The following is a 27,371-nucleotide window of genomic DNA, read 5'->3' as shown; positions in this document are numbered from 1 at the left end:
ACACCAGGTCCGGGCTGCGTCTGTGACCTACACCACCGCTCACAGCCACGACGGATCCTTAACCCACTGAGCAAGGCCAAGCATCAAACCTGTGTCCTCGCGGATGCCAGTCAGATTCATTTCCACTGAGCCATGACAGGCACTCCCTTGAACAGGGGTTCTCAATCAGTAGGCTCAGTGATCTTTGCCTGGGGCTGTTTTAGTGCTCGGGATGTCGGGAAAAACAAGAGAGTCAAAATCCGCATCTTCAGGGATTCCTATTTAGAGTGGCCCAATAATGGCCAGAACCCAATATCTCCAACAAATAAATTCAACTACAGAGGACACAACACAGAACCCAATTCAACTCACGGCCTCAAGGTAATTCAGTGAGTCATGAGTGCTTATTATGCACTTCAACCATCAAGCGCTATAGGTAAATAACAGCAGAGAAAGAAGGCATCGGATCAATCTCTACCGTAAGTGGGCACCTTCCTGAAATGACAACGCAGAGAGGGACGAACTAGGTGGAGAAATTGCCGAAGCCAAGTACCATCACGCATCCAGATGTGTGGCCCAGCCAGCAACCACTAGGAGAAAGACAGCATACATTTCTGCAAAGGCGTTCCAGAGGGAAAGTTAAAACGTATTCCAAAATATTTCAACCCTAGGCACCCCCTCCCCCAAAATAGAAAAACAAAACCAAAAAATCCACATCCGTTTACTCCAAGATTTATGGTGAAAACAAAACAAATTAGCAATGATGAATTGCGAGGAGGCATATTTCTAATCTGAAGAATCTTAGCTCGGTTTCTGGTTCCCCTCACCCCCTTCTCTTTTTTGTCAATTACAAATAGAGGCAGAGATGGGGGAGCTTGTTTTTCTGGGCACAGGGTCAAGACCACACAGCAGGCAGGAGCCCCAGCAGCTGGCTGAGGGCTGGCCAGGGCCACACTCCTTCCGCGCGGCCTTTGGCTAAAACCACCAAATAGACCACACGTCTACACTGTTCTCCCGATGACCAAAAGGAACGATTTTTAAAACCATACTAGAACATGGCTTTGTTTTTCAGATTTGTTTACTTGTTCTGGAATTTTCTTCCAGGATCATGGGTGGGGAATACACCTATAAAGAATGAGGTCACGATGGCATCATGAGCCTTCCTCAGTTGAGCATGCTGGAGCCCAATCATGCAACAAACCCAGAGAGCTTGCAAAAATGCTTATCTTGGTCCACACCTCACCACAACCTAATTCACAGACTTCCTAATATTCAAAATGCCTCCAAATCCTTCTTCTGTCCGTACACTTTTTAAAATACCACCCTCAGTCACTGACAAAAATGACCACTTTCAGGCTTCTGAGAAAGTGGTCTTTTTAGGGTATGAGAAGCTGCAGAAATGGAGCAAGAGCTGTTCAATCGATTTATTCTCCTACGGAACAAAGTCACTGCAAAAAGATCTCTCATTTCCCCACTGCTTTTCCTGCAGAGGAAAAAAAAAAAAAATTGAAACTACTCCAACCACAATCTCCGCTCCATGAATCACTGCCATAATACCTCGGAAGGCCAACAGTAACTGGTGCTGCTGCTAGAGGCAGAGGTTACGCTGGGAAATGTTATGGCCGCAATGTCTTCAAAGCGACAACTGCAATGTAGATAATAAGCATACTAAATTCCACAAGGAGGAATGTATGATGTGCGAAGACAGAAGACAAAATGTTCAAAAGATATAAACGCATTAGAAGAAAATCTACGAACATGAGAGAGAACATGTATCAGAACTTCTGGAAGACAACAGAAAAGTAAGTACAAGTTAGGAATTACCATCTAAGTGGAGAGAGGAAATTGACAACAGCCCCCAAATCCACCCCAAGGGAGGAACAGAGACAGGAAGATGTCCTGACTTCCACCATCTGGACATGTGCTGATGGCAACGTCCAAGCCTCGAAAGTCTTCCAGGCTAAATAAAACCCAGGAGATAGGACGACTGAAGGCAGTGTGGAATCCTGGGTCAGAAAAAAATATTTTAGTAGGACAAGCGGCAAAACCTGAGATCTATAAAACAGGTAACGATGTTTTACCAACGTTAATTTTCTGGTTTGATAATGATATTGCGGTCCTATAAGATGCATGCCGTGGGCGCAGCCAGGAAATAAAAAAGGCAGGGGGGTACTCTGGAATTCTTGTATTATCTCTGTGACATTTTTATAAGTTTGAAATGATTTCAAAATTGAAAATTAGAAAAAAAAAAGAAGCTAACACACACCTATAATCTCAGATAAATTCTTAACTTGTGAAAACTTCATCTTGCAGGTGGAGGACACGAAACAGGGAACTCTTCCCTTGGCTTAATTCTGACTCAAATGAACAACTAACTGGCGACAGAAACCTTCGGAGTTACAGCCTCGCCTACGCCAACCTCATCAGAGGAGGTCAGGCTGTGTAAACCTAGGCCACAAAAACGGAGGGAGAAACTTCCAGAAAATACAAAACGATGTGGCGTGTTCACAAACTAGGGAGGAGGCAGAACAGTGACTTCGGTCCAGAATGTGGAGAGTGGCAGGCATCCTCTCCCTCTTCTCGGAGACGGACCCACAGGCCGAAGAGCAGGAAGGGGCACAGAGCCTGGCCAGGCAGGGGTCGTAGCCACCGCAGGGCTCCTGGCTCAGAGCCCGTGCAGCTGTTAGAGACCGCCGTTCCCGGGCTCCTTGAGAAGCCCCGGGATGCTTTCACCTTGCGAGTGAGAAGGGCCTTGCTAGCAACGGGGAGGTGGGACAGCTTGCTGCCGCTGCTGGGGCAGACAGGGCCAGGCACCTATCGGTGGATGTTCAGATTATGCAGCCGGTGGGCCAGGAGAGCTCAGAGGAGACCTGAGAAGTGCCCTGGCTCTTTCCCGCTCAGAACCTGAGCAGCAGGCCCCAGCTGCCAGAAAATAAGAGAAGGAACAAGAATAAAGTGAACGAGTCCTGTCTACCAAGGAAAGAACACCTGAAAAACCTAGGTTTCTAGCTCAGGCTTTAGAAAATGGAACAGGGAGAGTTGATGGGTGTAACTCCAAGGCCAGAAATTTTTCAAAGGAATAATGGGGAGTTCCCGTTGTGACACAGCAGAAACGCATCAGACTAGTATCCATGAGGATGTGGGTTTGATCCCTGGCCTCACTCAGTAGGTTAAGGATCCAGCACTGCCATGAGCTGTGGTGGTAGCCAGCAGCTACAGTTCCGGTTTGACCCCTGGCCTGGGAGCTTCGATATGCCACAGGTGCGGCCCTGAAAAGAAAAGAAAAAAAAAAAAAAAAAAAAGAAAAGGAAAAATAATAATACTATATATAGCAGAAATCATGTTACAGACACTGTTCTATGCCCTTAACATACATTAGTGTATAAAAAAGAAGAAATATGAGTCCCTGTTGTGGTTCAGTGGTTAACGAACCCAACTAGGATCCAAAAGGATGCTGGTTCGATCCCTGGCCTGACTCAGCGGGTTAGGATCTGGTGTTGTCATGGCTCAGATCCCGTGTTGCTGTGGCTGTGGTGTAGACTGGCAGCTGCCGCTGTGATTCGACCCCTAGCCTGGGAATCTCCATATGCCACAGGTATGGCCCTAAAAAGCAAAATATAAAAAAATTTTTAAAAGCAGACATAGGGGAGTTACCGTGGTGGTGCAGTGGTTAACGAATTCGACCAGGAAACATGAGGTTGCGGGTTTGATCCCTGGCCTTGCTCAGTGGGTTAAGGATCCGGCGTTGCTGTGACCTGTGGTGTGGTCGCAGACGCGGCTTGGATCTGGCGTTGCTGTGGCTCTGGTGTAGGTTGCCGGCTACAGCTCCGATTGGACCCCTAGCCTGGGAACCTCCATATGCTGTGGACAGCGGCCCTTTAAGGCAAAAAGACAAAAAAAAAAAAAAAAAAAAAAGCAGACACAGGTACAGCTGGGGAACATAAAAGATTTTCAATGCCATTGGCAATGTGAGAAAGGCAGATGAAGACAAGATACAGTTTTCCATCAGATGGACATACGCAGCATATACACACCCAGACTCATGCTATGCCGCACTGGCAAAGGGGTGCAGGCAACGGGTACCCTCCCAAGTGACCAGACAGAGCACCATTTAGTACTTTGCTGTGGAGAGAGTCATTTGCGAGTATCTATTAAAATATTAAACATGCTCCTATTCAACCAGCAATTCCTCTGGATACATACCCTAGAAACATGCTCACGCAGGTCGAGAGTGAAGGACCCAAGAGGATTTCCATCACATCACTGCTTGTAACGAAAGCTGAAAACAACCCAAACGTCCAAGATCAAGTCTCCTAATCCATAGGAAATCCACACTACCTCAAAAATTCTACCCGGCAGAAGAATTTATTTCTAGATGTACAAGTACAGCACTAAATGTCCAGAGAAAGTTCTAGAAGGACGCACACCACATGTTTGACTCTAGAGAGGGGCCTCTCCCTTCCAGGTCTGTTGGGAATGGAAGGTTCCACAACCCAAGTACGTGACCCCACACTGTAACGAAGGCCTGTGACCAAGGAAGAGGGAGAGACGGTGGACGGAATGAATACACCTCACGGCCCGGCTCCGTTGTTCACGTCATTATTTTCACGTAATAATAAAATCAACACATGCTGACTGTGCAAAACTCAAACCATTCAGAAGTCCTTCCCATAACCAGTCCTATGTGCACCCCCTCCCAAACACACAAGGTTAAGCTAAAATAAAGACAAAAATAATGCCAGAGGAGTAAGGAGGACATGTCAAAATAACAGAAGCTCGAGATCAGAAAGGCAGTGGTGTGATGAGAAGCCAACAGGGATCTGTGGCTTGCACAAAACGCGAAAGACAATCTAGAGGGCCTTTGTGGTCTATTTAGACCCCAAAATGATCAAAGACATCAGGATATGAAGCAGCGGATCTGTGGGGCTTTATAAACGTGGGTGGGGAATCGCCAAGAAAAAGCCTCAGTTACGGACAAGTCACACCAAACCAGTGCTTTCATTTTCCTTGGGTTCATTCATCTGATTATTTGACAAGTCGACACTGAGTAGCTACCCTGTGCCAGCTACTATGTAGAAAAGATAGAAAAACCTTTTTAAAAAGTGACACTGTTCTCATCCTCTGAAAGACGTCAATCCAGCAAGAGGACTGATATTAAACAAATAATCACACTAATTGATGTACCATCACAAGCTGGGACAAGGGCTTGGAAGTCAGGAAGCAAGTCTCCCGAACATCTCTGCCAAGAAATGGAAAAATGGGGTCTACGGACAGCAGAGAGAAGCCCGTGACCTTTGAAGGAAGGGAGAAACAACACACCACTATTTGCAGCAGCCTCTAACTGAAATTTAGTTAGCACTGCCTTCAAATAGGAGCACAGGCAGCCACCACACTAGTGTTAGCAGGATCGGTGGCTTTGTCACAAAGAGAAATCACAGCTATTTCCCTGGAATGCTACGGTCATCGCAGGTAACCTGAAATAGCATTTACAGGCGTTATCAGACCTACCTGGTACCTTATTATTTAATGTGGTAGGAAAGAAGCATATATTCACTGTATCACAAATGGTTTTACCACTTTGATAACAATCTTTCTGTATTTTTTCCTTTAGACCTTTAAAAACGGTTCTGTGAGACAGGATCTAAGGGCTCTCCCTGACTGCCAAGTGAATCCACAGCACAAAAATGATTCAGAGTCACTCAGCTCAATTCTGGTACAAGTAGGGCGATATGTATCTAAAGGAAAGCTACGATCAAGGAATTCGGATGATTTCAAGTCTCCCCACACAGTCTCAGGTGATGGAGGCAACCCGATTCTCTGACAAAATAGCCTCAGTTGGCCTCAACCCTTCCCCTCGTTTTGACCCTAGCGGTTCACCAAGTATCCGCTGAGCGCTTTCCTGCGCCAACTGCTGTGCTAGAAACTGGGGAAACCACAGCAAACAAAGCAAATTTCTATGAACGTGGCACATTCTCCTCTTGGTATCCTCACTGTCCATCAAAGGAACCGACAGACAGTCCACAAGTGGGTGCCCCATGCAGAAACAATGCTGAAGACCTGAATCAACACCGCAGTGTGTTATCAAGTCTCAAAGCTCAAGCGAAAATCTGGTTATCCCCGTGACCGGTTCATCAACTCTCCCGCCGAAAACGATTTCACCTGACCTCCTCCTTTCTCCCAACCTGTAGCTCAGGCTCCTCAATCAACAATTATCTGATTTCATGAGAAGTTGTTCTTCTAAAGAACACTTAACCCGAGGGAACAAGGACAAAAGTGAGTATTATTAAATTTCTTCTAAGACTTGAACACACTGGTGTAATTATCATGTGTACGGTTATGAATTCTGCCTCTATAAACACATGGAAAGCCCGGGTGGCTTAGAGGTTAAGGACGCGGCGTTGTCACGACCGTGACTCGGGTTTGATCCCTGGGCCGGGAACTGCTGGATGCCATCGAAAAGATAAACAGACATCAACTAAATAAATAATTAAAAAATAAATACGAACACTCACATGAGTTAAAGACGAAGCCTGCAACCAGCTTCTTGACCCAGCAGAAGACAAAGAAACACAAATTACACAGATGTGTCATCCATTTCCCAGCAGTCCTGGCTGCGGGGTGTCGGCTCAGATGCTGCACTCTCACTTTTTTTTTTTTTTGTCTTTTGTCTTTTTAGGGCCATACCTGCAGCATATGGAGGTTCCCAGGTTAGGCGTCTAATCGGAGCTGTTGCTGCCGGCCTATGCCAGAGCCACAGCAATGCCAGATCTGAGCCGCATCTGCAACCTACACCACAGCTCACGGCAACACCAGATCCTTAACCCACTGAGCGAGGCCAGAGATCGAATCAGCTACCTCCTGGTTCCTAGTCAGATTTGTTTCCGCTGCGCCACGACGGGAACTCCCTGCACTCTCACTTTCAGAGGCTGCATCAGTTCACACATTGTGACACTACAGAGACCTTTCGCAAAGTGGGCAGAAGGATCCTTCCAAGCCACCCTCCCCTCATAAGGCCGTGAGGGCTGCATCGCCACACAGGAGCTTGGCAATTTCACCCCACACCTTCTGAACCACCCGTACTCCTTTGATCGCTTATTTCACTAAGAAAGGAAAATGCCAGCATCACGGTTCTGTGGTGAGCTGAGCTGAGCAGACAGCTGGGACGACAAACTGCCAGGCCTGGAAGTAGCAAATGGAAGTAAAGATTGCTTCATGCTCCTCCAGCTCACAGCGTGAAAGTTCAGACAAACTGCTCAATGAAATCACATTTTCCACACTCGTAAAAGCAGTCCCTGCCCTGCGCCTCGGTGAGCTCTGGCAAACTGACCAAAGAAACTGCGCTCAAATGAGCCAAGTCGTTTAGAGCCGGAGCCAGAAAGAGAATCCAGGTAACCCAGCATCCGCCCCTCCTCTGCAGAAAGAACTAACTTTTTTTTTTTTTTTTGGTCTTTTTAGGGCCACACCCAAAGCACATGGAGGTTCCCAGGCTAGGGGTCTAATCAGAGCTGTAGCTACCAGCCTACACCACAGCCACAGCCACGCCAGATCTGAGCCTCAACTGCATCCTACATCACAGCTCACGGCAACGCCAGATCCTTAACCTACTGAGTGAGGCCAGGGATCGAACCTGCATCCCCACGGATCCTAGTGGGGTTCGCTTCTGCGGAGCCACGACAGGAACTCCGAAAGAACTAACTTTTTATAAGCAAGTCTCCTTGCAGAGGTCTTGTGCTTAATAAGCCCTTTACACATAGGCTGGTCCTTACAAAACAGTCTTAAAGAAAGTCACTATTATTATCCTCGTTTTGCAGGCAAAGAAGCATGCTCAGAGGGCCTAAGTCATTTCTGAGTGGTGAGACCTAGTAGTGCTGAGTAGGGATCTACACTCGGGCTGCCTGAGCCCACAATGATAAACCCCGTGACACTCTGCCTCTGACCATGGGACCTCGGCTGAACCCTCATCCATCCCTTACACGCAGAATCTAAAACAGGGCACCAAGGAACCTAACTACAAAACAGAAACAGACTCACATGGAGAACAGACTTGCGGTTACCAAGGTGGATGGGGAAGGAGCGGGATGGGCTGGGAGGTGGGGCTCAGTAGATACAAATTATCACATCAAGCGTGGATAAGCAATGAGGTCCTGCCCTACAGCGCAGGGAGCCATAACCCATCTCTTCGGATAGACCATGATGGATGATAACATAGGCAAGGGAATGTGTATATATATATGTGTGTGTGTGTGTGTGTGTATGACTGGGTCACTTTGCTGCACAGCAGAAACTGGCAGAACTCTATAAATCAACTGTAATTTTTTAAAAAGTCATCGACATTATTTTTTCCTTTAAAAAAGAGCTCGCATTTTCAGAAACCAGGTGCAAAACATAAGATGCAATGCAACTGCCCATTTGTTCCATGAGTTCTTAAGGAATGCGGGGGCTCCAACTAGGGCTTAGCCGAGAAGGTGAAAGATGCGAGTTCAGCCTCAAAGTCCACAGGACTGAAACAAAAGACTTCCAAGTGGAGACGAGCAGCAGGAAGCCACGCCGCCTCACCCTCTCACTGGAGGGGTGTTTTCTTCCCCAGTCTGCCCTCTTTTCCCTTCTTCCGCTTGCAGGAGCCCCAGCAGAGGAGTCCCACTCAAAAGGGAGGGTAGATGGCATATGCAACTACGGCTTGCAAATAATTCAGCCGTGTGTGGGCTGCAGTAAAAACATCACAGAGCTGGAAGCCAGGAGATCTGGATTATCGACCCAAGATCAACCACAGACTGGCCTTTTCAGGCTGCATTCCATCTTAGATAAATAAGGGTGTGACACTGGACTGGGTGTGGGCTCCTTTCTGCTCCACAGCTAGGATGTTGAGCCACAGGAAATCGCCAAAATCCAGCCCGTTCTGACTTACGCAAGTGGCAATTTCATGGTTTCAAACTAATTCGTGTATTTACACCTCATCTCTGAGGCCATACCACCTGTTTCTTCTCCTCCTAATCTAACTCCACATAATTCTGGCGTCTGCCAACCTTCAAATTTTCTGGCTGTCAAAAGAGATTCAAGTACTGGCTCGAGGTGCAGAAATACTTGACGAGAGAATCCTTGAATGTGGATGAAGCCTAATACCTCTAAAATAAGGAGGTAAGAGAAGCAAATCCAGACAAACACCCCTAATTACAGCTATGGGAATACAGAGGAACACAGTTTAAAGAGGAGGGTGAGCCTGGAGTTCCCCGGTGGCCTAGCGGTTAAGGACTTGGCATTGTCCCCGCTGTGGCTCAGGTTTTTATCCCTGGCATGGGAACTTCTGTATACCATGGGCGCAGCCAAAAAAAAGATTAGGGTCGTTCCAGTTCTGGGACTTCAAGTTACCATATGAGTCCCATTAACTTGTTAAGTCACTAGCAGGGAGGAAGAACGAGAAAGGCATCAGGCTGGGGGTGCAGGTGTTGGTAATGATTCTGGACTTGCTGCTGCTAATCAGCTTGCTTTCGGTGAACATGCTCTGAGCGATACACAAAGACACAAGGAGGGAGAACCTTAGTTACAAGGACCTGAGAAAAAGGAAATTCGCTGTTTCTAAAATTTCTCTTGGCTGCAGTCTTTATGCAGCTTCAACAAAGATTCTGTGTCCCATTTAAAACTGCAAAGAATAGACTTTGCAGTTTTAAATAGGACACAGACCAGGACCACGGCCAGGACCACGGACCACGGCCAGGACAGTGGCCACAGACCAGGAAAGTGAAAGCTTATGTAGCTGAAATGGTGACGCTACAGCTTGTCAACCCAGCTTTAAGAGAAAGTGGAGAAAATCCAGCGGAATCATTTCAAAATTTTATCAAAATTTTATCAAAATTTTATCTGACGGGCTAGCTTGTGGAGTTTTGTTAAAACATAGACTCACAACAGTAGGCCTACTGTTCTCTTTTCTTCCCCTGCTGCCCTGGCGCGGACTTTCAGGACCACGTTGAGTAAGAGTGGAAAGACCGGACTTCTTTGCCTTGTTCCCATTTCTAGGGAGGAAGAAGCCCGTCTTTCACCAGGAAGTACCGTAAACTTGCGGCTTCCACTCCAGGCCAAGCTCTCTGAATAGAAAGTTTAATGGGATACAGATACCGGAATTGGGAGAACCTGTATCCTCTCTGCTCCCATTGTGCCTACCCCCCCTTCCTCATATAATTAAGGCTTCGATTTCCCTCCAGGCGAAGCCCGCCTTCCCCCCAACCGTTTATTCAGTTCTCGAGCGGTGGGCAGGTGCATCTCACCTGCTTACCTCATCCATCCCATTCTCTGGTCCCAGGATTTAGTCCCCTGAAATGCAAATATGGGACTTCTTTGGAATTATTAGGCAAAGCTCTCTGACTTAGAGATCAGGGATCAACAAATGATGGCCCATGACTGAAATGTGACCTTCTACCTGTTTTTATAAATACAGTGTTATTGAAGTGCAGCCACATTCATTTCCACATCGTCTATGGCTGCTTTTGAGCTGCAACAGCAAAGCTGAGTCACTGCCATAGTGACAATACAGCCCCCCAATGCCCCAAATACTCACTATCCAGCCCCTTACAGAAAGATTCCTGGCTCTTGCTCTTGATAATAAGACATAAGCCTGGAAGAGTTGGGAAGCATATCACCACTACATAACAAGAACCTCTTGGAAATGAAGCCAATACAAAAGAAAAAAAACCAACTCCAAAAATTATAGAAGTCTCTGGATTCAGATGGGCCAGTACTATTATACCCCAATATTTTTCAATGATGTAAGCCAATAAATAAAGCTTTTCTCAGACAAGTTTGAACTGCGTTTTCTTCATTTGAATTCGAATTCATTACATAGGTAAAACCATAATGCTTGTTATAGAAATTCAACTCTAATTTTTCCCTCCATTATGTCCATCAATAACAAAGACATGTGACATTTCTCCAGACTAGAAGGCCACTGGCTGCTAAAAACTGTCATTTATTTATTTAACAATTAGCCAAAACACTGTAAAGTCAACTGCTTTGGGGTTCATTTGTGTTTTTTTCAAGCAATCATCCTGAGGCGTTACCGAATAATGAAAGAACAAAAAGGGTGGAAATCAAAATTACCAAGCCCTTCTTTCAAAAAAAAAAAAAAAAATCCCACGCGGAATAATCAATCACAGAACAATGGAGCTATAAATAGAGAAGTAAAAGATAAGGGCTGCCATTACCGTCTCCCTCATGTAATAGAAATACTAGAAAAAGATCTACTAGAAAAAGAGGTTTCTGCTCCCTGACCAAAGCCAAGCCTCCCAGGGGAACAGATTTAACTAATTAGGGAGCTGGTGATGAAAACTGGAGTTGCTAATTGTCTCCTGGGTGTCCTCCTCCAGCAGAGCTCCCCGGAGGCTCCCAGCAATGGACCTGACATCCCTGCCAGCTACAGACTCATCCCGTGTCTGCAGTCATCTCGCTCTTAGGAAACTTAAAGGCACGTGGAGGTGTGGTTTTGGACACACGCTGTACGGTTCTGAGAGGAAAGAATTTTATATAACGTTTAGAAAACAACTGTTTTGCGCTTAAACTTGTTTTTAATGTGCACATTCTGGGGCAAGGGGCTGTTTCTCTCAACAGCACGCTTCCCATCTGCAGAGGCCAGATGGGAATCTATGGGTAGAGTCACTGGTTAGTAAGAGGCCCAGGTTCATGCAGAGAGAGAGCAAAGATCCAGATGCAGGGGTGGGAGGTGACGAGGCTTAGAATGCACTGGGTGAAGCAGGTTTAGAACCCCAGCTTACAGGAGGGAACACGCACGCACGCACGCACGCACGCACGCATGCACTAGTGGGGTTTTCACTCATACCAAGAATAGGATGCTCTGACCAGACTGTTTTTTTTTCCTGGATATTTCCTCCCCTACGAGTTGAAAAAACATTCAAGAGAATCAGAGAAAGTATTGTAAAAACAAACTGAGTGAGGATGCTTAGAGGGCGATGTGACATTTTATCTCTATTAAAAACGAAAACCAAACCCACTCAGGGCTAGACGTGGGATTGAGCTCTGGCCTTGCCACCGTGGTGGCACCTGGTAACCTCGGCACAGCGTTTCTGTCATTCCTTGAGGTGCTAAGATGCCCTGGGCACGGCTGGGCCCTCGGCTGCCGGTGTTCAGCCTCCTTTTCTCATTCTCCTTTGTAGAGAAATGTGGCCACATCACTCCTTGGGGGCAGGGGCAGTGGACGGGAGGTGTCCTCTCCAGGGTCCAGATGCCCTCATCTCCGTTATCTGGTGGGAAAACGGAAATGACCGAGCCACCTGGGGAGCCGCAGGTTGAGGGCGACACAGTGATCCCCCTGGACTCGGACGGCTCACTTCTGTGCTCTGCGTGGGAAAAGCACGTCTGTCTTATTCATTAAGCCCCTGCATTTGCAAGTCTCTTTGTTACAGCAGCATAGCCCGGACCCTACCAATCTTGCCACTTACTGTCTGTGCAACCGGGGGCAAGTTATAAGCCTCAGTTTCCTCCTCCGGGAAATGGAGTCATAACCTTTCCTTTGCAGGGTACTAAGAGGAATAAATGGGTTAAGAGCAGTCATATGCTAAATCTGCGCCTTTCACACGAAAAAAGGGCTCAGCTAACGGTAGGTGCTAACAGCAAAGATAGGAGGGGTGACTTAGGAAACTGCTTTCAAAGGCCTAGGACGTCGAGCAGCTCCTGTGCCCACAAAGCCCTGAAACGTGGATCTGCTTTTGAGAACGTTATCAAAAGGTATCAGCTCCAACGCATGCAGCGACAATCGGGGCATCCCGTATTTCAGCTCAGGGGAAGCACTACGATGAAACTATGCCTAATGAATGAGAGTTTAACAAACTGTGCCTAAATCTGTAAAGAGGTCTTTAAAGCTTGCTCTGGACTGTTACGTGTCAAACACTAATGATTTGTTTATGCCGAGTGACCTGTACTGAGTCCACATCTGTGCACAAAATAGCTGAGCGGAAAAGGACGTTCATTCATCGATACGGATCCCCTAAGCAGGGTGGGCTGAGAAAGAGACACACAAATGAGCCAGAACCATCTCCCCTGCACACCCTGCTTGATACACAAGCGTTGCACAGTCAGCGGAGGTCACGTCCCCTGTCCCTTGTACACATCTCCCCGATTCAAGAGAGCCTTTGTAAATGCTCACTACTGGCCCTCGGACAGTGTAGGTTCTTTTCATCCTTTACTGCTGAGACAGGATTAGACTGTACTCTTAGGATTTCTGTGACCTTGAGGTCACAGAAATCCTGAGATGTCAAGGTTAAGATGGCACCAAATTAAGAGGATTTCTCTGCTCCTGGAACTTCCCCAAGGCTCTTAGGTGTTCTTACAGGTCACGAGATGCACGCAAACCACAAGAGGACATCACCCAGCGGAGACCAGCATCGCTGTAACGGGGCAGGGATCACATTTGAAAGATAAACTCTTGTCAGGGACCTTTTAGATCCCACTGCTTGTGATGGGAAGTGGGCCAACGGCAAGAGGAGGCTGAGCCAGAGGGCGATGAGAAAAGCCGCTACCTACACTTTTCTCCTCCTTTAGCCTGTGAAATCTGAGATAACGCTTTGTACCAGTTCGAGGTGGCATCAACGAATATTCAGGAAGCCAGAGGGGGACTGTGCCTCCTCTAAGAGGCCTCCGGGCGCTCCAACAGCCTTGGTGAAGGAGCAGGAGCCACGCCTTAGACGGAGAGGCCCAAGCCCGGGATCTACATCCACACAGAAACAATATCAATATCCATAAACATGAGCCCAAGAGGGTTTAAAGGTCCGGAGAGCCCACGGCTTTACTTGCAGCAACAGCAACAATCACCACCCCAAGGAAGCAACAAACCACGCAGGACCTTTACTCTTGATCGACGTCCCTGAACGGTTACTTACAGGTTCCCGGCCGTCCATGGCTTCCATCCAGAGCCTGCGGTCCTCTTCGGACAACGCCTGCATGGTGATAACCCCGGGCCTGCGGAGAAAGGAGGACACGGCTGTGAAGCCAGCACCGCGGGTCGACGGCCCGAGGAAGGCGAGCCTTCGAGAGACACCCACGCAGCGAGAGGCCGCTGGGGTCAGCGCCACGCAGGGAGAGGGGCACCCCTCAGCTTTTCAGAGCCACCTTCCAGCCTCAGACAGCAGAGCCATCACCCCGATCCGCTCTCAATGAGCCCGCCTCCCTCGGCGAGGTGGGATGAAACGCAGAAGATAGATTCCACTTGGAGGCGAGGGACCCAGGAATCGAGCGAGGCCCTCAGGCCGTGTTTGTTCCCAGAGACCCTCTTCTCCAAGAGGCTTCTAACCAGGTGCTTTCCTGCCCGGAGGAGAAGAGCATCCACGCACTGAAGGGAAGCGAACCACTGGGCTTGCTCTACGGGGGGGCATCAGTCTGGAGGGACCCTGGTCTGCTATCTAGCCCAAGGCTTCTAAGCTGCTTTGGACATGAAAACGTTTGAGGAGGGCATGGGCATTGATCGCATGATTGTATTAAAGGTCCGGAGAGTGGTTCAGTGGTTCTGAAGCGCATCTTTGCCCCGTCAGGTGCTAAGCTCTTTACAGGCCTGGGGTCCGCTCACGCTCTCCTTGAAACCCGCTTGCTCTTTCAAACTGAGCACACACCCTCCAGAGAGCAGGTGCCCAGCGCCGCAGGGTGTGTGTGGTGTACCCATTACAGATGTCACACAAGGAGAGGTGTGCCCCAAAAACGACCTTGGGAGGAGGGGCTACACGCCCTCTCCGCTCATTAACGCAGGCGTCCTTGACTCAGGATCCACAGGCGGGCCCCGGAGCATCTATAAGCCACCCTCCCCCTTCCAAATGGATGTGTAGTATTTTTCTGGACAAACAACTCAAACTGCTATCAAAGACGAGTGCAACCTGCAAAAAGTTTAGAATTGCTGATTCAAACCCTCGTCTTCAAAGTTTGAGGAAGCCTAAAAGGGCAACACAAGATCTGCCGGCAAGGAAGTCTGGTTACCAACCGGGTCCACAGCCGCACTCAGGCTCGCAAGGATCAGAGGAGCAGCAGACACACACACACACACCCTCGGCGGTGCCCTGAGCAGCACAAGCCTGGGCCCACAGCAACTATGCCTGTTCCTTCACCCTGCCTGGAGTCACGGCTCCCGCCTTCGGGCCGCAGCTCCAGGGAAAATGCGGGAGCTATTTATGTTGAACACATTTTAAACATCACATTTGTGTCTTTTCACTCATCATCCCTCACCATCCCCGAAGAAAGTAACTTTTCGCAGATGTGAGCTTTAAGCAGAGAGGCGCTGGGGATGGGGGCGATGGGGTGGGGGCGTGGATGCGAGCACTTGTGAATGGGCAGCGGACAGAGAGGGAGGAGCGGGGGGGGGGGGGGTGGAGGAGGGGGTGTGCTGAGCCTGAGAGGCAGGGGATGGGATGGACACGGATTCCTGAGAGGCTGGTGCTTCCCGGGACAGCCGCACCAGGCGCTGCACCAGCACCACAATGGCTCAGAAGACACAGCAACTCTTTGCACCATTTCTCAGGGTGCACGCACTTCTCAGAAATTCTTCTTCGCAGGCCCAAGTGCCAGTCTCCCAACACCAGCAGCCCCTCCGGGGGCCCCCAAGCCCCTGGGTGTCTGCAGAGGGCTGGCAGCAGGGGCCTCACAGAGCTGATGCTGTGGCCTGGGGGCTCGGTGGACGGATTCCACCTTTCAAAGAGCTGAGCGCCAAGCTTTAAGGGCTTTGGGATGAAGAGCCACGAAGCTGCAGTCCACTGGAGAGCTCGCATCCCTGGGCCTGGGCCTCCGAGTGCTGCTCTGAGTGTCAGCCTGCTGCGCTGCAGCATTGCTGGTTCCAGAGCGGTCACTTCCTTAACAGGGAGACGCCCAGCCCAGCCCCGCCTTCTTGCACCTGAACTTCTGGGCGGGGCTCTCGAACCTGGACATTAACCATCTCCCCAGTGGTCCGGAGGCAGAGTTAGGTCCTCTGCCCACCCAGGCCCCCCTTTTCCTTCCTGCTCCCCCTTCCCTGGAGAGCAGAGGCCCCCTCCTCTCCACCCTGGGACAGGGCCACTCTCAACACCAGGCAGCAGGTCTCTGGTCCATTTCCTGCTGGGTGGTCACAGGGCTGCCTCGCAGACCCAGGAGGCAGGGACCTCGCAGATGTCACATAAGCCTCATGGCACACGGTGTGAAATTTCCACCCAGAGCCACAAAGAGGAAGCGCAGACCAAGCCGGAGGCCGTGAAGGGTGGGCCACTTGGCCTTCGTCACAGGAACGGCAACAGGATTTGTTTTCACTTTGAGAAGACATATCAAAATATAAACCCTTTTCCACATGTGGTTTTGTTCCCCTTTTTTGTGGGGGGCGGGGGGTGGAGCGCAGAATAAAGCAGACGCCCTCCGTCCGACCACCCCGAGCAGAAAACTCTCTCCGCCTCGTGGGTGTGCATGTGGATCACAGGTCTAACATCTCCAGGCATCTAGAAAACCCTCGCTCGGCTTCAAGGCTTTTTTCCTTTATTGCAATTTAAACCACTATTCCATAAACCCCTGATGTGTGAAACTCCTAGAACCAAGGTAGAAGGGTCCATTGTTGGTGGGGGGGGGGAACCTCAAGCAGTAATCCCCTTTCCGTATTTACTGTCCCGATGCTCCCATTAGCCACCACGCCTCAAACTGCAACAAAACACGCAAGACTCTCAATGACCCTTCACGTTCCCTGTCAGGCCCTGTAAGACAGCACACTTCCCAGCTCAGATCCTGTTGCTGTGGCTGTGGTGGAGGCCGGCACCTAGAGCTCCAATTCGATCCCTAGCCTGGGAACGTACAAAAGCCACAGGTGCAGCCCGGAAAGCAAAAAAAATTCCCAACTATCGCTACACACAACATCATGAATGAATCCCACAGACAGCACCATGAGGGAACGAAGCCAGACACCAAAGACTACCAACGCTGTGACTCCATTCATACGATGTTCGAATACACTCAAAAATCTTCTATGGTGACCACAGTGAGAAAAATTATTTTGTCTTGGGGAGGGAAGTATGGGCAGTGACTGAGAAGGGGCCCAAGGAACCTTCTGTGGTTCTGTAGCTTGAGCCAGGCGGTCACACAGGGTGTGTGTGTTTCTGAGATGCAGACTTCAGATTTATTCAATTTCTGTAATGACACCTCAATAAACCAAAGTCTTTCAATACCCACGATAGAAGACTTCTCATCAGTCCCTGAAGCTCCCCGGTGATCCCAACCCTCGTGCTTCCGAGGGGACAAGGAATGGAACTGCTCTGCGCTATTCTCCAAAGGGCAGATAATAAGAGGACGCGCGTCATGGGCTTGCTGTGAAGGTTAAGGGACATACGGAGGATGCATTTCACAGCGTCAGACACACAGAAAACTCGCTGTTATCACTGGGGCAGACGAGCGGCGGGCCCATGGAGGGAACAGAGGCCAAGTGTGGGTTAGGTTCAAAATGAGGGAGGAGGAAGGGCCGGTTAGAAAGGAAAAGAAATGAGCCAAAGGTGCTTGCGACACATGGGACCCCACCCCCAGAGCACTCCCACGCGGCACTGAGAGAATCGCACCTCCACCACAAGCGAGCGAGCGAGCGAGGCGAGCCTGGGTGACACTCGGGCTCTGACACCAGGGCCATTTCCTTCTTCCTCCTGAATAAGAGCATCAGAGGGGCCCACTTCCCCTTGCTGGAATTAACGTCTGATAACTGATAAGGCCGAAGAGGGGCTCTTCAGCAAATTCCAGAACATCTGCCCCGGGGGTCCCCCTGGATGAGAGAAGCAACACACGACTGCCCCTCCTTTCTAGAGCTCGACCCTAAAAGCCCACTTCAGAGCCAGCACCCTCCTCACTCAGTTCTTGGTGAGTGTTCTATCTGGATCAGCTTGAGAATCACGACCCAAGATCTACAACTTTCTTGGCGCCCCGCCTCTCCCACCACAGGGGCGATGCAGAAAACTGGTATTCACCCAGCCCAGGGCAGCCACCTACCCACCACCCTGTGTCCGTCAACTCTGGCTTCCACCAAGAGCCCACACAAAGCAAAACATCCTTCATCTGTCAACACAGCCAGGAGCCTGGGACCACTGATGTCAGCCACGGCCTCTTCGCCAGCCAAGAGCAAAGCAGAATCATAACCGGCCCTGGCCCTACGGTTACTCGACAGCCTCCCTACTCTAATCTTACGCCGAAATCTGAGTCAACAATGGTGACCTCAGTGGCTTGGCAATTCACCACTTCCTATTGGACCAGGAAATGTTATTACTAATGCACTCCGCCCCACTGCAACAAACACACTCAGGATCTCACGTTATTGTTCCTTGCTAAACCGACTTCCAAAGATCTAGGCCTTGCTCATTCATAAGACTATACATCTTCTGGCAAGAGGTCCTTCCCCAGCTTCCGGGTACACTACAGCACATCTAAGGGTCAAGGTCAGATTAAAAGAGGGACTGTGGCATCCACAGCAACACACGTCCTCTGCCCGTGCGTGAAACCTGCCTCACTGTGCTTAGATAGCAAGACAGAGGGAAATGACGAAGGTTTGGAGAACGGGCTGCCAGCCACAGGTAACAAGAAGCAAGCGGGTGCCCAAAGGAAGTGGTCCTTTGCTTTTAAGGTGCTATCAGGGAGTTCCTGCTGTGGCTCAGCGGTAAGGAACCTGACCAGTATCCACGAGGATGCAGGTGTGACCCCTGGCCTTGCTCAGTGGGTTAAGGGTCTGGCACTGTCATGAGCTGTGGTGTAGGTCCCACATGGCTGTGGCAGTGGCTGTGGCTGGCAGCGGCAGCTCCAATTCGACCCCTAGCCTGGGAACTTCCATATGCTGCAGGTATGGCCCTAAAAAGAAAAAAAAAAAAAAAAGTGCTATCCGGAAACACTGATCCTTAACCGTTCCTTGACAATTGCAAGCATTCTTTGTAGAGCTTCGTCTACACAAAGACATGGCCAAAGCAGAAGAATCTTCAGGAACGACATGTCTTCGGTGCATGTGTGTGAGATGCAGAGCCAAACATCTACAGAGACCAGGCGAGTCAGCAAAATGAGCGCAACTGGCGAAGGGTCTTCACTGTCCCGTGGAAAATAGGCGTGGTCTCATTTTCCTTAAAACATGCAGTCCTTGCTTTTTCTTTTGCACATTTGCTGTCTGATAGAGTCACAGGAACAAAGGGGCCCCTCCCCTCTATGCGAAAATCAACAGTGTGAGGACGAGGTCAAAGTGGCAGTTGCCCCTGGTGACCGTGCTGTGCTACAACAGGGCAGGGTGGAGACTGTGGCCACGTGGAGAGCACGTGTGCCACCCAAACGAGGCATCTACCTTCAGCCCTATAAACAGCTGGCACGTGGGAAGGGGGCATTGGCATTTACAGATTCTTTCCATTTAAAATGTTGCCTCAAACCCTACTCAAGCCACATCGAACACGTCTGTGGATCCCCAGCCTACAATTTCTGGGGTCTGTATCCATCTTTCTCTCTCTCCCCTTCTGAGTTCCACCCCATCACAACACGTTGTAATGTCCTCTATGCGCTGGGACCAACAAGGACACGTGTCTGCATTCCTGATGCACTCACAGTCCCCCCGGGGAGAGCCTTCCCCGTTCATCAGCGAAGAAGGAACCTGGGATCCTTCCCAGTTTTTCCAGTACTGAGGACCCAGTGTCATGACGGGAAGGCAATATTCACCGACTATTTGGAGACAAACACCTAGGAACCTGCACAACTACGCGTGCTCTGGGGGAGTCAACCACTGGCAGTCCTTGTGCGTGAGAAGCAAACACATGCCATGGCGACCTGGGTGCGATACGGGTGAGAGACTAGCCACGAGAGCGAAACCAGACGTTGCAAAGGTGGCCCCCCAGACACGTGGAAGACGTCCCAAGGGTTTCCTACGGGCCAAGCGCAGAGCTCAGGACGGTGCGTGCACGAGCATTTGCTGCTCACGAGGAGGGGCTCGCATTCCATGTCTTTAAAACCTGAGCCTCAGAAATGACTTGCCTGCCCTGCGCTGCCAGGGAGCGGCAGAGCCTCAATTGCAACCCAGTCTGCCGGACTCTAAAGCAAAGCCCATACCTTCACACCACCCTGGACCGCCCCTCGCACAGGCAGTGTCTGTGCCCTGGGGTCCAGGGTGACCAGGGCCTTAGCGGAGGGACAGAGGAAAGGAGGGAGAGGAAGAAAGCTCGCTCTCTCCAGCCCCGCCCCCAGCACACAAACACACACCCCCCTGAAGAATTTTCCAGGGCGTTCCCGTTGTGGGGCAGTGGAAACGAATCCAACAGCATCCATGAGATGCGGGTCTGATCCCTGGCCTCGCTCAGTAGGTTGGCAACACAGCGTTGCCGTGAGCGGTGGTGTGGGTCGCAGGTGTGACTTGGATCCCACCTTGCAATGGCTGTGGTGCAGGCCGGCGGCAGCAGCTCTGATTTGACCCCTAGCCTGGGAGCTTCCATTTGCTGCAGGTACGACCCTAAAAAGCAAAAAAAAAAAAAAAAAAAAAAAGAAAGAAAGAAAAAAGAAAGAATTTTCCAGAATCGGGCTTCTAATTATCTAGAAAGGATCAATCCTAATGAATGAATGAATGATAACGTATTATAACTATAGCCACTGATCTGGGAGGAAAGCACGCCAAATAGTTAGGACCAGAGCAATGATAAGAGTCTGGAGAGTAATAATGCCAATCGCATCAGATAATTTCCTCCATTTTTAAAGGAGAATGAAGTTATGAAAGATTGGAAGCCAGACAAGCACATTTTTGGCACATTGAGATGGTCTTGCATGAGACACGCTGACGGAGAGCCTGTTCTGGGCCACAGGCAGCGGGGACACAGGCGTAGCAGGTTTCAACACTGCACCAGAAGAAAGCATTCTTCATTGCTGAGATGAGACCCACTCAGAGGGAATGCAAACACTTGTTATCGCTGAGAACAAACTACGAGAAAAGATTCCAATTCAAGAAATCTTCTAGGTCGTTTCTCAATTTTTTTGTTACTCTTGCATCTCATGATGAACAGACATGCACAATAAGTGGCATTTACGGGCTGAACTGTCTCCTTTCTTCAGACTTATGTAATAGCCACATTGTGGTTTAGATTTAAAAAAAAAAACATTTTATATTTAGACGCTGCCAAATAAACTGGTATATGTAATCAATAAAACTCCAACTTTAACTGTGCAGACTAAAGACTGGAAACAGGCATAAGACAGAGGAAGAACTAATAGAACTAACACAAATAGGATTGTCTTATTTTACACCACAATCCATTAACCCACACATCCCACGCTGACTCAGACCAGATTCCAACAGCAAATACTCTCATTTAACTTTTTTAAAAAGGAAAAAAAAAAAAAAAAAAGAAACTCGGTCATTTAAAAATTGCACCAACTCTAAAGATTCTAAGAACTTCTTAACTCGCTGATTTGACAGAACAGCCAAGAAGCAGTTCAGAACGTCGGGTACCCCCCACCCCCACCGCAGCCACAAAATGAGAGCAGGAAAACACCCTCCGAGGAAGGAAAGAGCCATTTCCTCTCCGAAATGTCAATGGCTCTGAGACCGGCAACTCCAACCAACCAGCAGGAAGGCAACATCAAATATTATTTCAGACCAGGGGTGAGAAGGGGAGGGGAGGGGAAGCTTGAAACCAGGAAAAATGGATTCATCTGCTGCAAAAGATAAAGGCAGACGGCACCCCGAGGGAAAAGCAGGATGGCCTGGTTCTCAGCCCCACTCACTCGCCTGTCCTCGTCACCACCCTTAAATAAGCTGTCCCTGCAGCACAGGGCCTGACACTTGAGTGCCGAGAGCACGGGGAAACGCGCTGCTTAAACACAGGCCAGAAGGACTGAGCACGCCTGCCTCTGCAGGAAAGTGGGTATGAAATGATCCGTTCTACGAGGGTGGGAGGAAGGAATTTAGAGAGAAAGAATGAGTCATTTAGGATACCTTTCCTTTAAGGAGCAATAGCCGCCTGATTTCTTCAACACACACACACACGCATTACACACACGCACTGACAATGTACAAAGACAGCTGCTTTTCAACTGGACCGCCTAACAGTTACGAACACACATACACAACTGCCATCTAGAGGTTGAGCCCTGAACCAAAGTCTGTTACGTAAGAGGAGCGTTTTTGGAAAACACACGCCGACTTACGCTCACACCATCTCACAGACACACAGACAAGGGAGCACACGCCCCACATGTTAAACTGGAAGAGTGTTATTTTAACTTCACACTCGTATGAAGAGACATAAATTGGAAGGAGGGGCTTAAACCTTTTATCGCATACAGGAAATACAGATAAATAACACGTTAGGGGATACGCGGTGTGAAAATGGGTTCTTCCCCTAGCAGCCCCTTTGCACACAGACATTTAAGCACCTGCGCTCGCTCTCAGCTTAGGGACGACTCAGAAAATCAGGACACTCTAGGAGAGAGGTATGCCATCAAAATGCAACAAAGGGCCTCCAGGAAATACCCTCCAAAGCTGAGGTCCACCGTGAGAACAGTGAAGTCTCAGGTTTTAAGGCAGAGAGGACAACTTCAAAGGACAATCTCTTCCGACAGAGAACGCCATCAGGGAGGAATATGATAGCATATTCCATCTTCAAAAGAGTCCTGCAAGGTAGGCATGACTAGCCCCACCTTATAGATGTGGTTAAACTGCCTGCCCAGACGCACACAGCCAGCAATAGGCAGAGTCCAAGTGCAAACTTAAGCTGCTTCCATCTGTCACCTGCATCCTGCAGCCTTTCATAAAACATACTCAAAATAAGGGTGGTGACGCCTTAGAGGGTTGCGGTGGGTTTTTCAGCTCTTCCATCAATCTTTCCAGCCTCCAATATTCTTACCTTACCCAGCTTCCCATTTTCCTAGAGGTTTTTTTTTTTTTGTCCTACCCATACACAAATGCAGACTGTGTGTGTACCTGCCGATGTTTTAGTTTAAATAACAACTAACACGATTAAGCTCCTGTAGTCTCTCACAGAGTAATTCACCCAAGTCCCAAGGGAAAGAGCAAAATAATCTAACTCAAAAATTGCATTACCATAAACAAACAAAATTGAACAACCACATGCACACAGCACTGTAGTAAAAGCTGTATAAAATGATATTTTTCTCCCTCTGGGAGCAAATTACCTAAGACAGATATTCAGAATTGAACAGACTCATATAAAACATACCTAATTAAACAACCAGCCAACCATCACGAAGAAAAGCTCATACCCTGCGCAAACACACAGCACATGGTGGGAAGACGACAAGGACAGAACTGACAGAGGGTGCGACATGCCAGGCTGGGACTGGTCTGGAGGAAAGCTGTCTCTACCTATTCACGGAAAGCTTGCAAAAGGAGGACTCTGGATACGGTTTGCAGGAAAAAGCAGAGGATGACTTTGGAGAAGGAAAGGCTACGAGATTCGCTGCGCTTCACTACACTTGTGTCTTCTGTGTCAGTAAAGCCCAGAGCAGGTGGCTACGGTTAATAACGGAGGAAGGGAGGGGAGGCGAGAGGGATGAAAATGCACGCATTGCCGTCACGCCACCCATCTCTGTTAGAGCGGAGGCTGCGGCCCCTCTGTCGGTCACATCTTCCCCGCAGCACCCAGGTCCTCCAAGTCGGCTGTTACGCTCAACATCCGAGTATCAACACCTTCTGGCGCACGGATGTGTGGGCATGTGGGCCCATGCTACCATCAACGGCAAGATCCATGAAGGCAAGGACAAGGCTCATCTTGGTCCCCGTTACACCGTTGTCATCTCTCCTGAGTTGTCCTTTGCCCCCCACTCTGGAGAGGACCAAGGGCGACAATGGGTCCCTCAAGACTCCACAGAACGTCTTCCCACGTATGGGCGTCCATGGGGGTCAGCCTGTCATGGAAAATACGAAGCCTTCTAACTGCTGCCCTCCCCCAAGTATCAATACTACCCCTCGAGAGACTGTATTGATTCAGTGCATCAAAAAGAAGCTTTCTGTTTCTGTTATTTTCCATACGGCTTAGTGGTCCCCCCCGCCCCGACCCCCGCCCGGAAGATACCTGGGAAAAAATGCCACATACATCTGCGAGAAATTTCTTACAAATAAACAAAGGCAGAGATGCTGGGAAATGACCACCACCATGACGCTAGCGTAAACAAATACTTCCCTCCATCTGCTCATGAATTTCCCTAAGATGCTGTACCAGTGGAGTTAAGTATTCAAAGTGACCAGAGACAGATATTAGCAAGTATCACCTGCCACTACCATGGGGCTTCAGATGAAGCCCCATGTTTACCCAGGAATTTTATACTAAATTCTCTCCAACGGTTACACTTTAAAGGAAAAAATCATCAATCAATTCTAGCATAAAATATACACTTTCAAATGTTCGGTTTCATGGCAAGTTAACACAAAGGCACCAAAGAATACTTCTTTATTAAGGTATAAAAAAGGATGATTTTTTAAAAAGCTAATGAAAGTAAAGACTATTCAGAATAAGGACAGGTGTTCCCGTCGTGGCTCAGTGGTAACAAACCCAATTGGTATCCAGGAGGACGCAGGTTCCATCCCTGGCCTTGCTCAGTGGGTTAAGGATCCGGCTTTGCCATAACCTGTGGTGTAGGTCACAGACGTGGCTCGGGTCTGGCATTGATGTGGCTGTGGCATAGGCCAGCAGCTGCAGCTCCAATTCAACACCTAGTCTGGGAACTTCCATATGCAACCCTTTAACAAAAAAGAAAAAAAAAGAAAAAAAAATGAGAAGGATAGTTTCTGTGAAAGGGCTGCTTTGTGAAGGGGCTGCTTATCAACGGGATTCTTCAAGGAGGGTGTGTGTCCATCCGTCTAAAAGGCCACTAGAGGCCGTTTACTGCTGCTTCGATGAGAGAGGCCCTCTCTATTCAAAACTCTATCCGTTCGCTAGGGCGACCCGCCTTAACAAAGCACGAGCAACTGGGGAGCATTAGCCACAGGATCTATCGCCTCGCAGGTCTAGAGGCTAGACTTTGGAAACAAGGTGTCAGCAGGTGGGCTGCTTTGGATGCAAGCAAAGGAGACTCTCCCATGCCTTTCTCCTAGCTTCTGGTGGTCGGCTCGCAACCTTTGGCACTTCTTGGCGAGAAGACACATCACTGATCTCCGCCTTCGCATTCGCACGGTGCCTCCCTGTGCACATGTCTGCCTCTGTGTCCAAATTAGCCCTTTTTACAAGGACACCAGTCATACTGGACTAGGGCTACCCTGACAACCTCATTCTAACTTGAGGGCCTCTGCAAAGATCCAATCTCCAAATAATTTTCGTTTGCAGATACTGGAGATTAGAACCTCAACACAGGAGTTTGGGGAGTACACAACGCAACCCTGAACAGGTATCTTCTAGGAAAATAAGAAAATATTCTTCTTTGGAGCACGTTATGGCAACACCCACACAGTAGCTTAAAGCCATGTAATGTTCTAAATGCAGAGTTCCGGTTGTGGCTCATTGGTAATGAACCCGACTAGTATCCAGGAGGATGTGGGTTCAATCCCTGACCTCGCTCCGTGGGTTAAGGATCTGGCATTGCCGTGAGCTATGGTGTACGTTGCAGCCACAGCTTGGATCCTGCATTGCTGTGGCTGTGGCGTAGGCCGGCAGCTGTAACTCTGATTCGACCCCTAGCCTGGGAACTTCGGTATGCCATGGGTGTGGCCCTAAAAAGACCAAAATAATAATAATAATAATAAAATAAAATAAAATAAAAATAAATAAATAAAAATCTAACTGCTAGAATCCTGAAACTGAATTTAAAACTGAAAGGAGTTCCCGTCGTGGCACAGTGGTTAACGAATCTGACTAGGAACAATGAGGTTGTGGGTTCGGTCCCTGCCCTTGCTCAGTGGGTTAACGATCTGGCGTTGCCGTGAGCTGTGGTGTAGGTTGCAAACGCGGCTTGGATCCCGCGTTGCTGTGGCTCTGGCGTAGGCCGGTGGCTACAGCTCCAATTCAACCCCTAGCCTGGGAACCTCCATATGCCGGGGGACTGGCCCAAGAAATGGCAAAAAGACAAAAAAATAAATAAATAAATAAAACTGAAAGGAAATTCAAAGAAGCATCATGCTGACTTGAAAGACATGATACCTCAATCTAAGCAATTTTACAGTTTGGAAAGGAAGAAAGCCACAAGAGTTTCTACGCATGCTCACTATGCAAGGCTGCAAACAATAAAATCCTTCTCAAGGAAATCCAAAGGCATGAAGAACTAATATTAGCCTGTGAAACATTTGCTGGTAGGGGTCTTCAGCAATTTCTCAGGTCTGAACTTCACCCAAAACTAGTTCTGAAAAAAGAAGAAAAAAGGCAGACACTGGAGAAAATGGATAAATGAGATGGAATGATATAGAATTATGGAATTGCACTAAAGTCATACAGAGAAAGGAGTGCAGGACTAGTTTTGCAAAATCAAAGGTTCAAGAACGTAAACGCGAGAATTAGAAGTAGGTTTCTGAAATGTATTCGGTGTATTAACAAGGATTTTGGCACAAGAAGTCCAAGAACAATATAAATCTAAAAACCAAAGCTCTGAACTAACACTTAATTTGATTTCCAGCTCATTCATGGGTCAAAGAGTCATCACAGTTATTCCTAAAGGATGGACAAAAGGGATTAACCTCGTTTCATCGGGATTCGAGGACTAACAAATGAACAGCAATGCAGTGGGATATGATGCAAGCAATCCACTGATACATGGCACTAGAGCATCTGATTCATGCTAGCCTCCTCGGACAAACAGAAATGAGTGTCATCGTAAAAGGTAAAAGAAGAGGTGTACAAAAAAAAAAAAACAAAAAAACACAACACAGCATTCATGGAACACCTACTGTGTGTCCTGTGCCTAGCCTGTGCTCTCTGCATTGCCTTTTTTTTCTATTGAGGGCCACACCTGTGGCATATGGAAGTTCCTGGGCCAGGGTTCAAACTGGAGCTGCAGCTGCTGGCCTACACCACAGCCGCACCAGATCCCAACCCCATCTGCAATCCACACCGCAGCTTGCAGCAACAGCACATCCTTAACCGGCTGAGCGAGGCAGGCATCGAACCCACACCCCCACAAATACAACCCTGGGCCCTTAACCCACAGAGCACAGTGGGAACTCCTGCATTGCCTCTTAACTGTTAGTCCTGTGAGGGTTTCTGAAGGGCAGAGAGCAGGAAATATGGGAACAGACGCAGGCGTGCTGCTTCAGGCCACCCATTCTTAGGTTACGGGCCCAATGCCAGCCATCAGAGTGAGAAAGCACTCCTGGGCTTTCACCGTCAGCAAGGTGACGGCTCAGCGGTGCCCCCAAGTTCAAGGACAGAGCGCACCGGGCTCATCACTCGAACACGTCCTAAAGCAGTTTTGAGGCAGCAACGTGCCCTGCAATGAGTCCCTGCCGTCCTCAGTTCGAATCCCCACTG

The 27,371-nt window shown here is 48.8% G+C and overlaps 1 protein-coding gene across 26 annotated transcripts in view; it reads right to left on the bottom strand.

The window, feature by feature from the left end:
• Window positions 1-27,371, bottom strand: part of ARHGAP26 (Rho GTPase activating protein 26) — a 457,576-nt gene that overhangs the window by 260,530 nt on the left and 169,675 nt on the right. For 25 of the 26 annotated variants that reach the window (XR_014838940.1, XR_014838941.1, XM_021085446.2 and 22 more), the window contains one exon: window positions 13,860-13,938. Coding sequence is in view for 24 of the 26 variants with exons in the window: in XM_021085446.2 (XP_020941105.2) it covers window positions 13,860-13,938 (79 nt within the window). In the remaining 2 variants the exon portion in view is untranslated. Of the gene's footprint in view, window positions 1-10,921; window positions 12,225-13,859; window positions 13,939-27,371 lie in introns of those variants that run through there. The other variant, XM_085014901.1, reaches the window with a different exon arrangement.

Source organism: Sus scrofa, chromosome 2 (genome assembly GCF_054392235.1).
Source record: "Sus scrofa isolate SSC_HxYL_T2T_F1_AM1 chromosome 2, Sscrofa_HxYL_maternal_Yorkshire_Landrace_v2.0, whole genome shotgun sequence".
Lineage (NCBI taxonomy): Eukaryota > Metazoa > Chordata > Mammalia > Artiodactyla > Suidae > Sus > Sus scrofa.
This window is presented reverse-complemented; position numbering and strand designations above follow the sequence as displayed.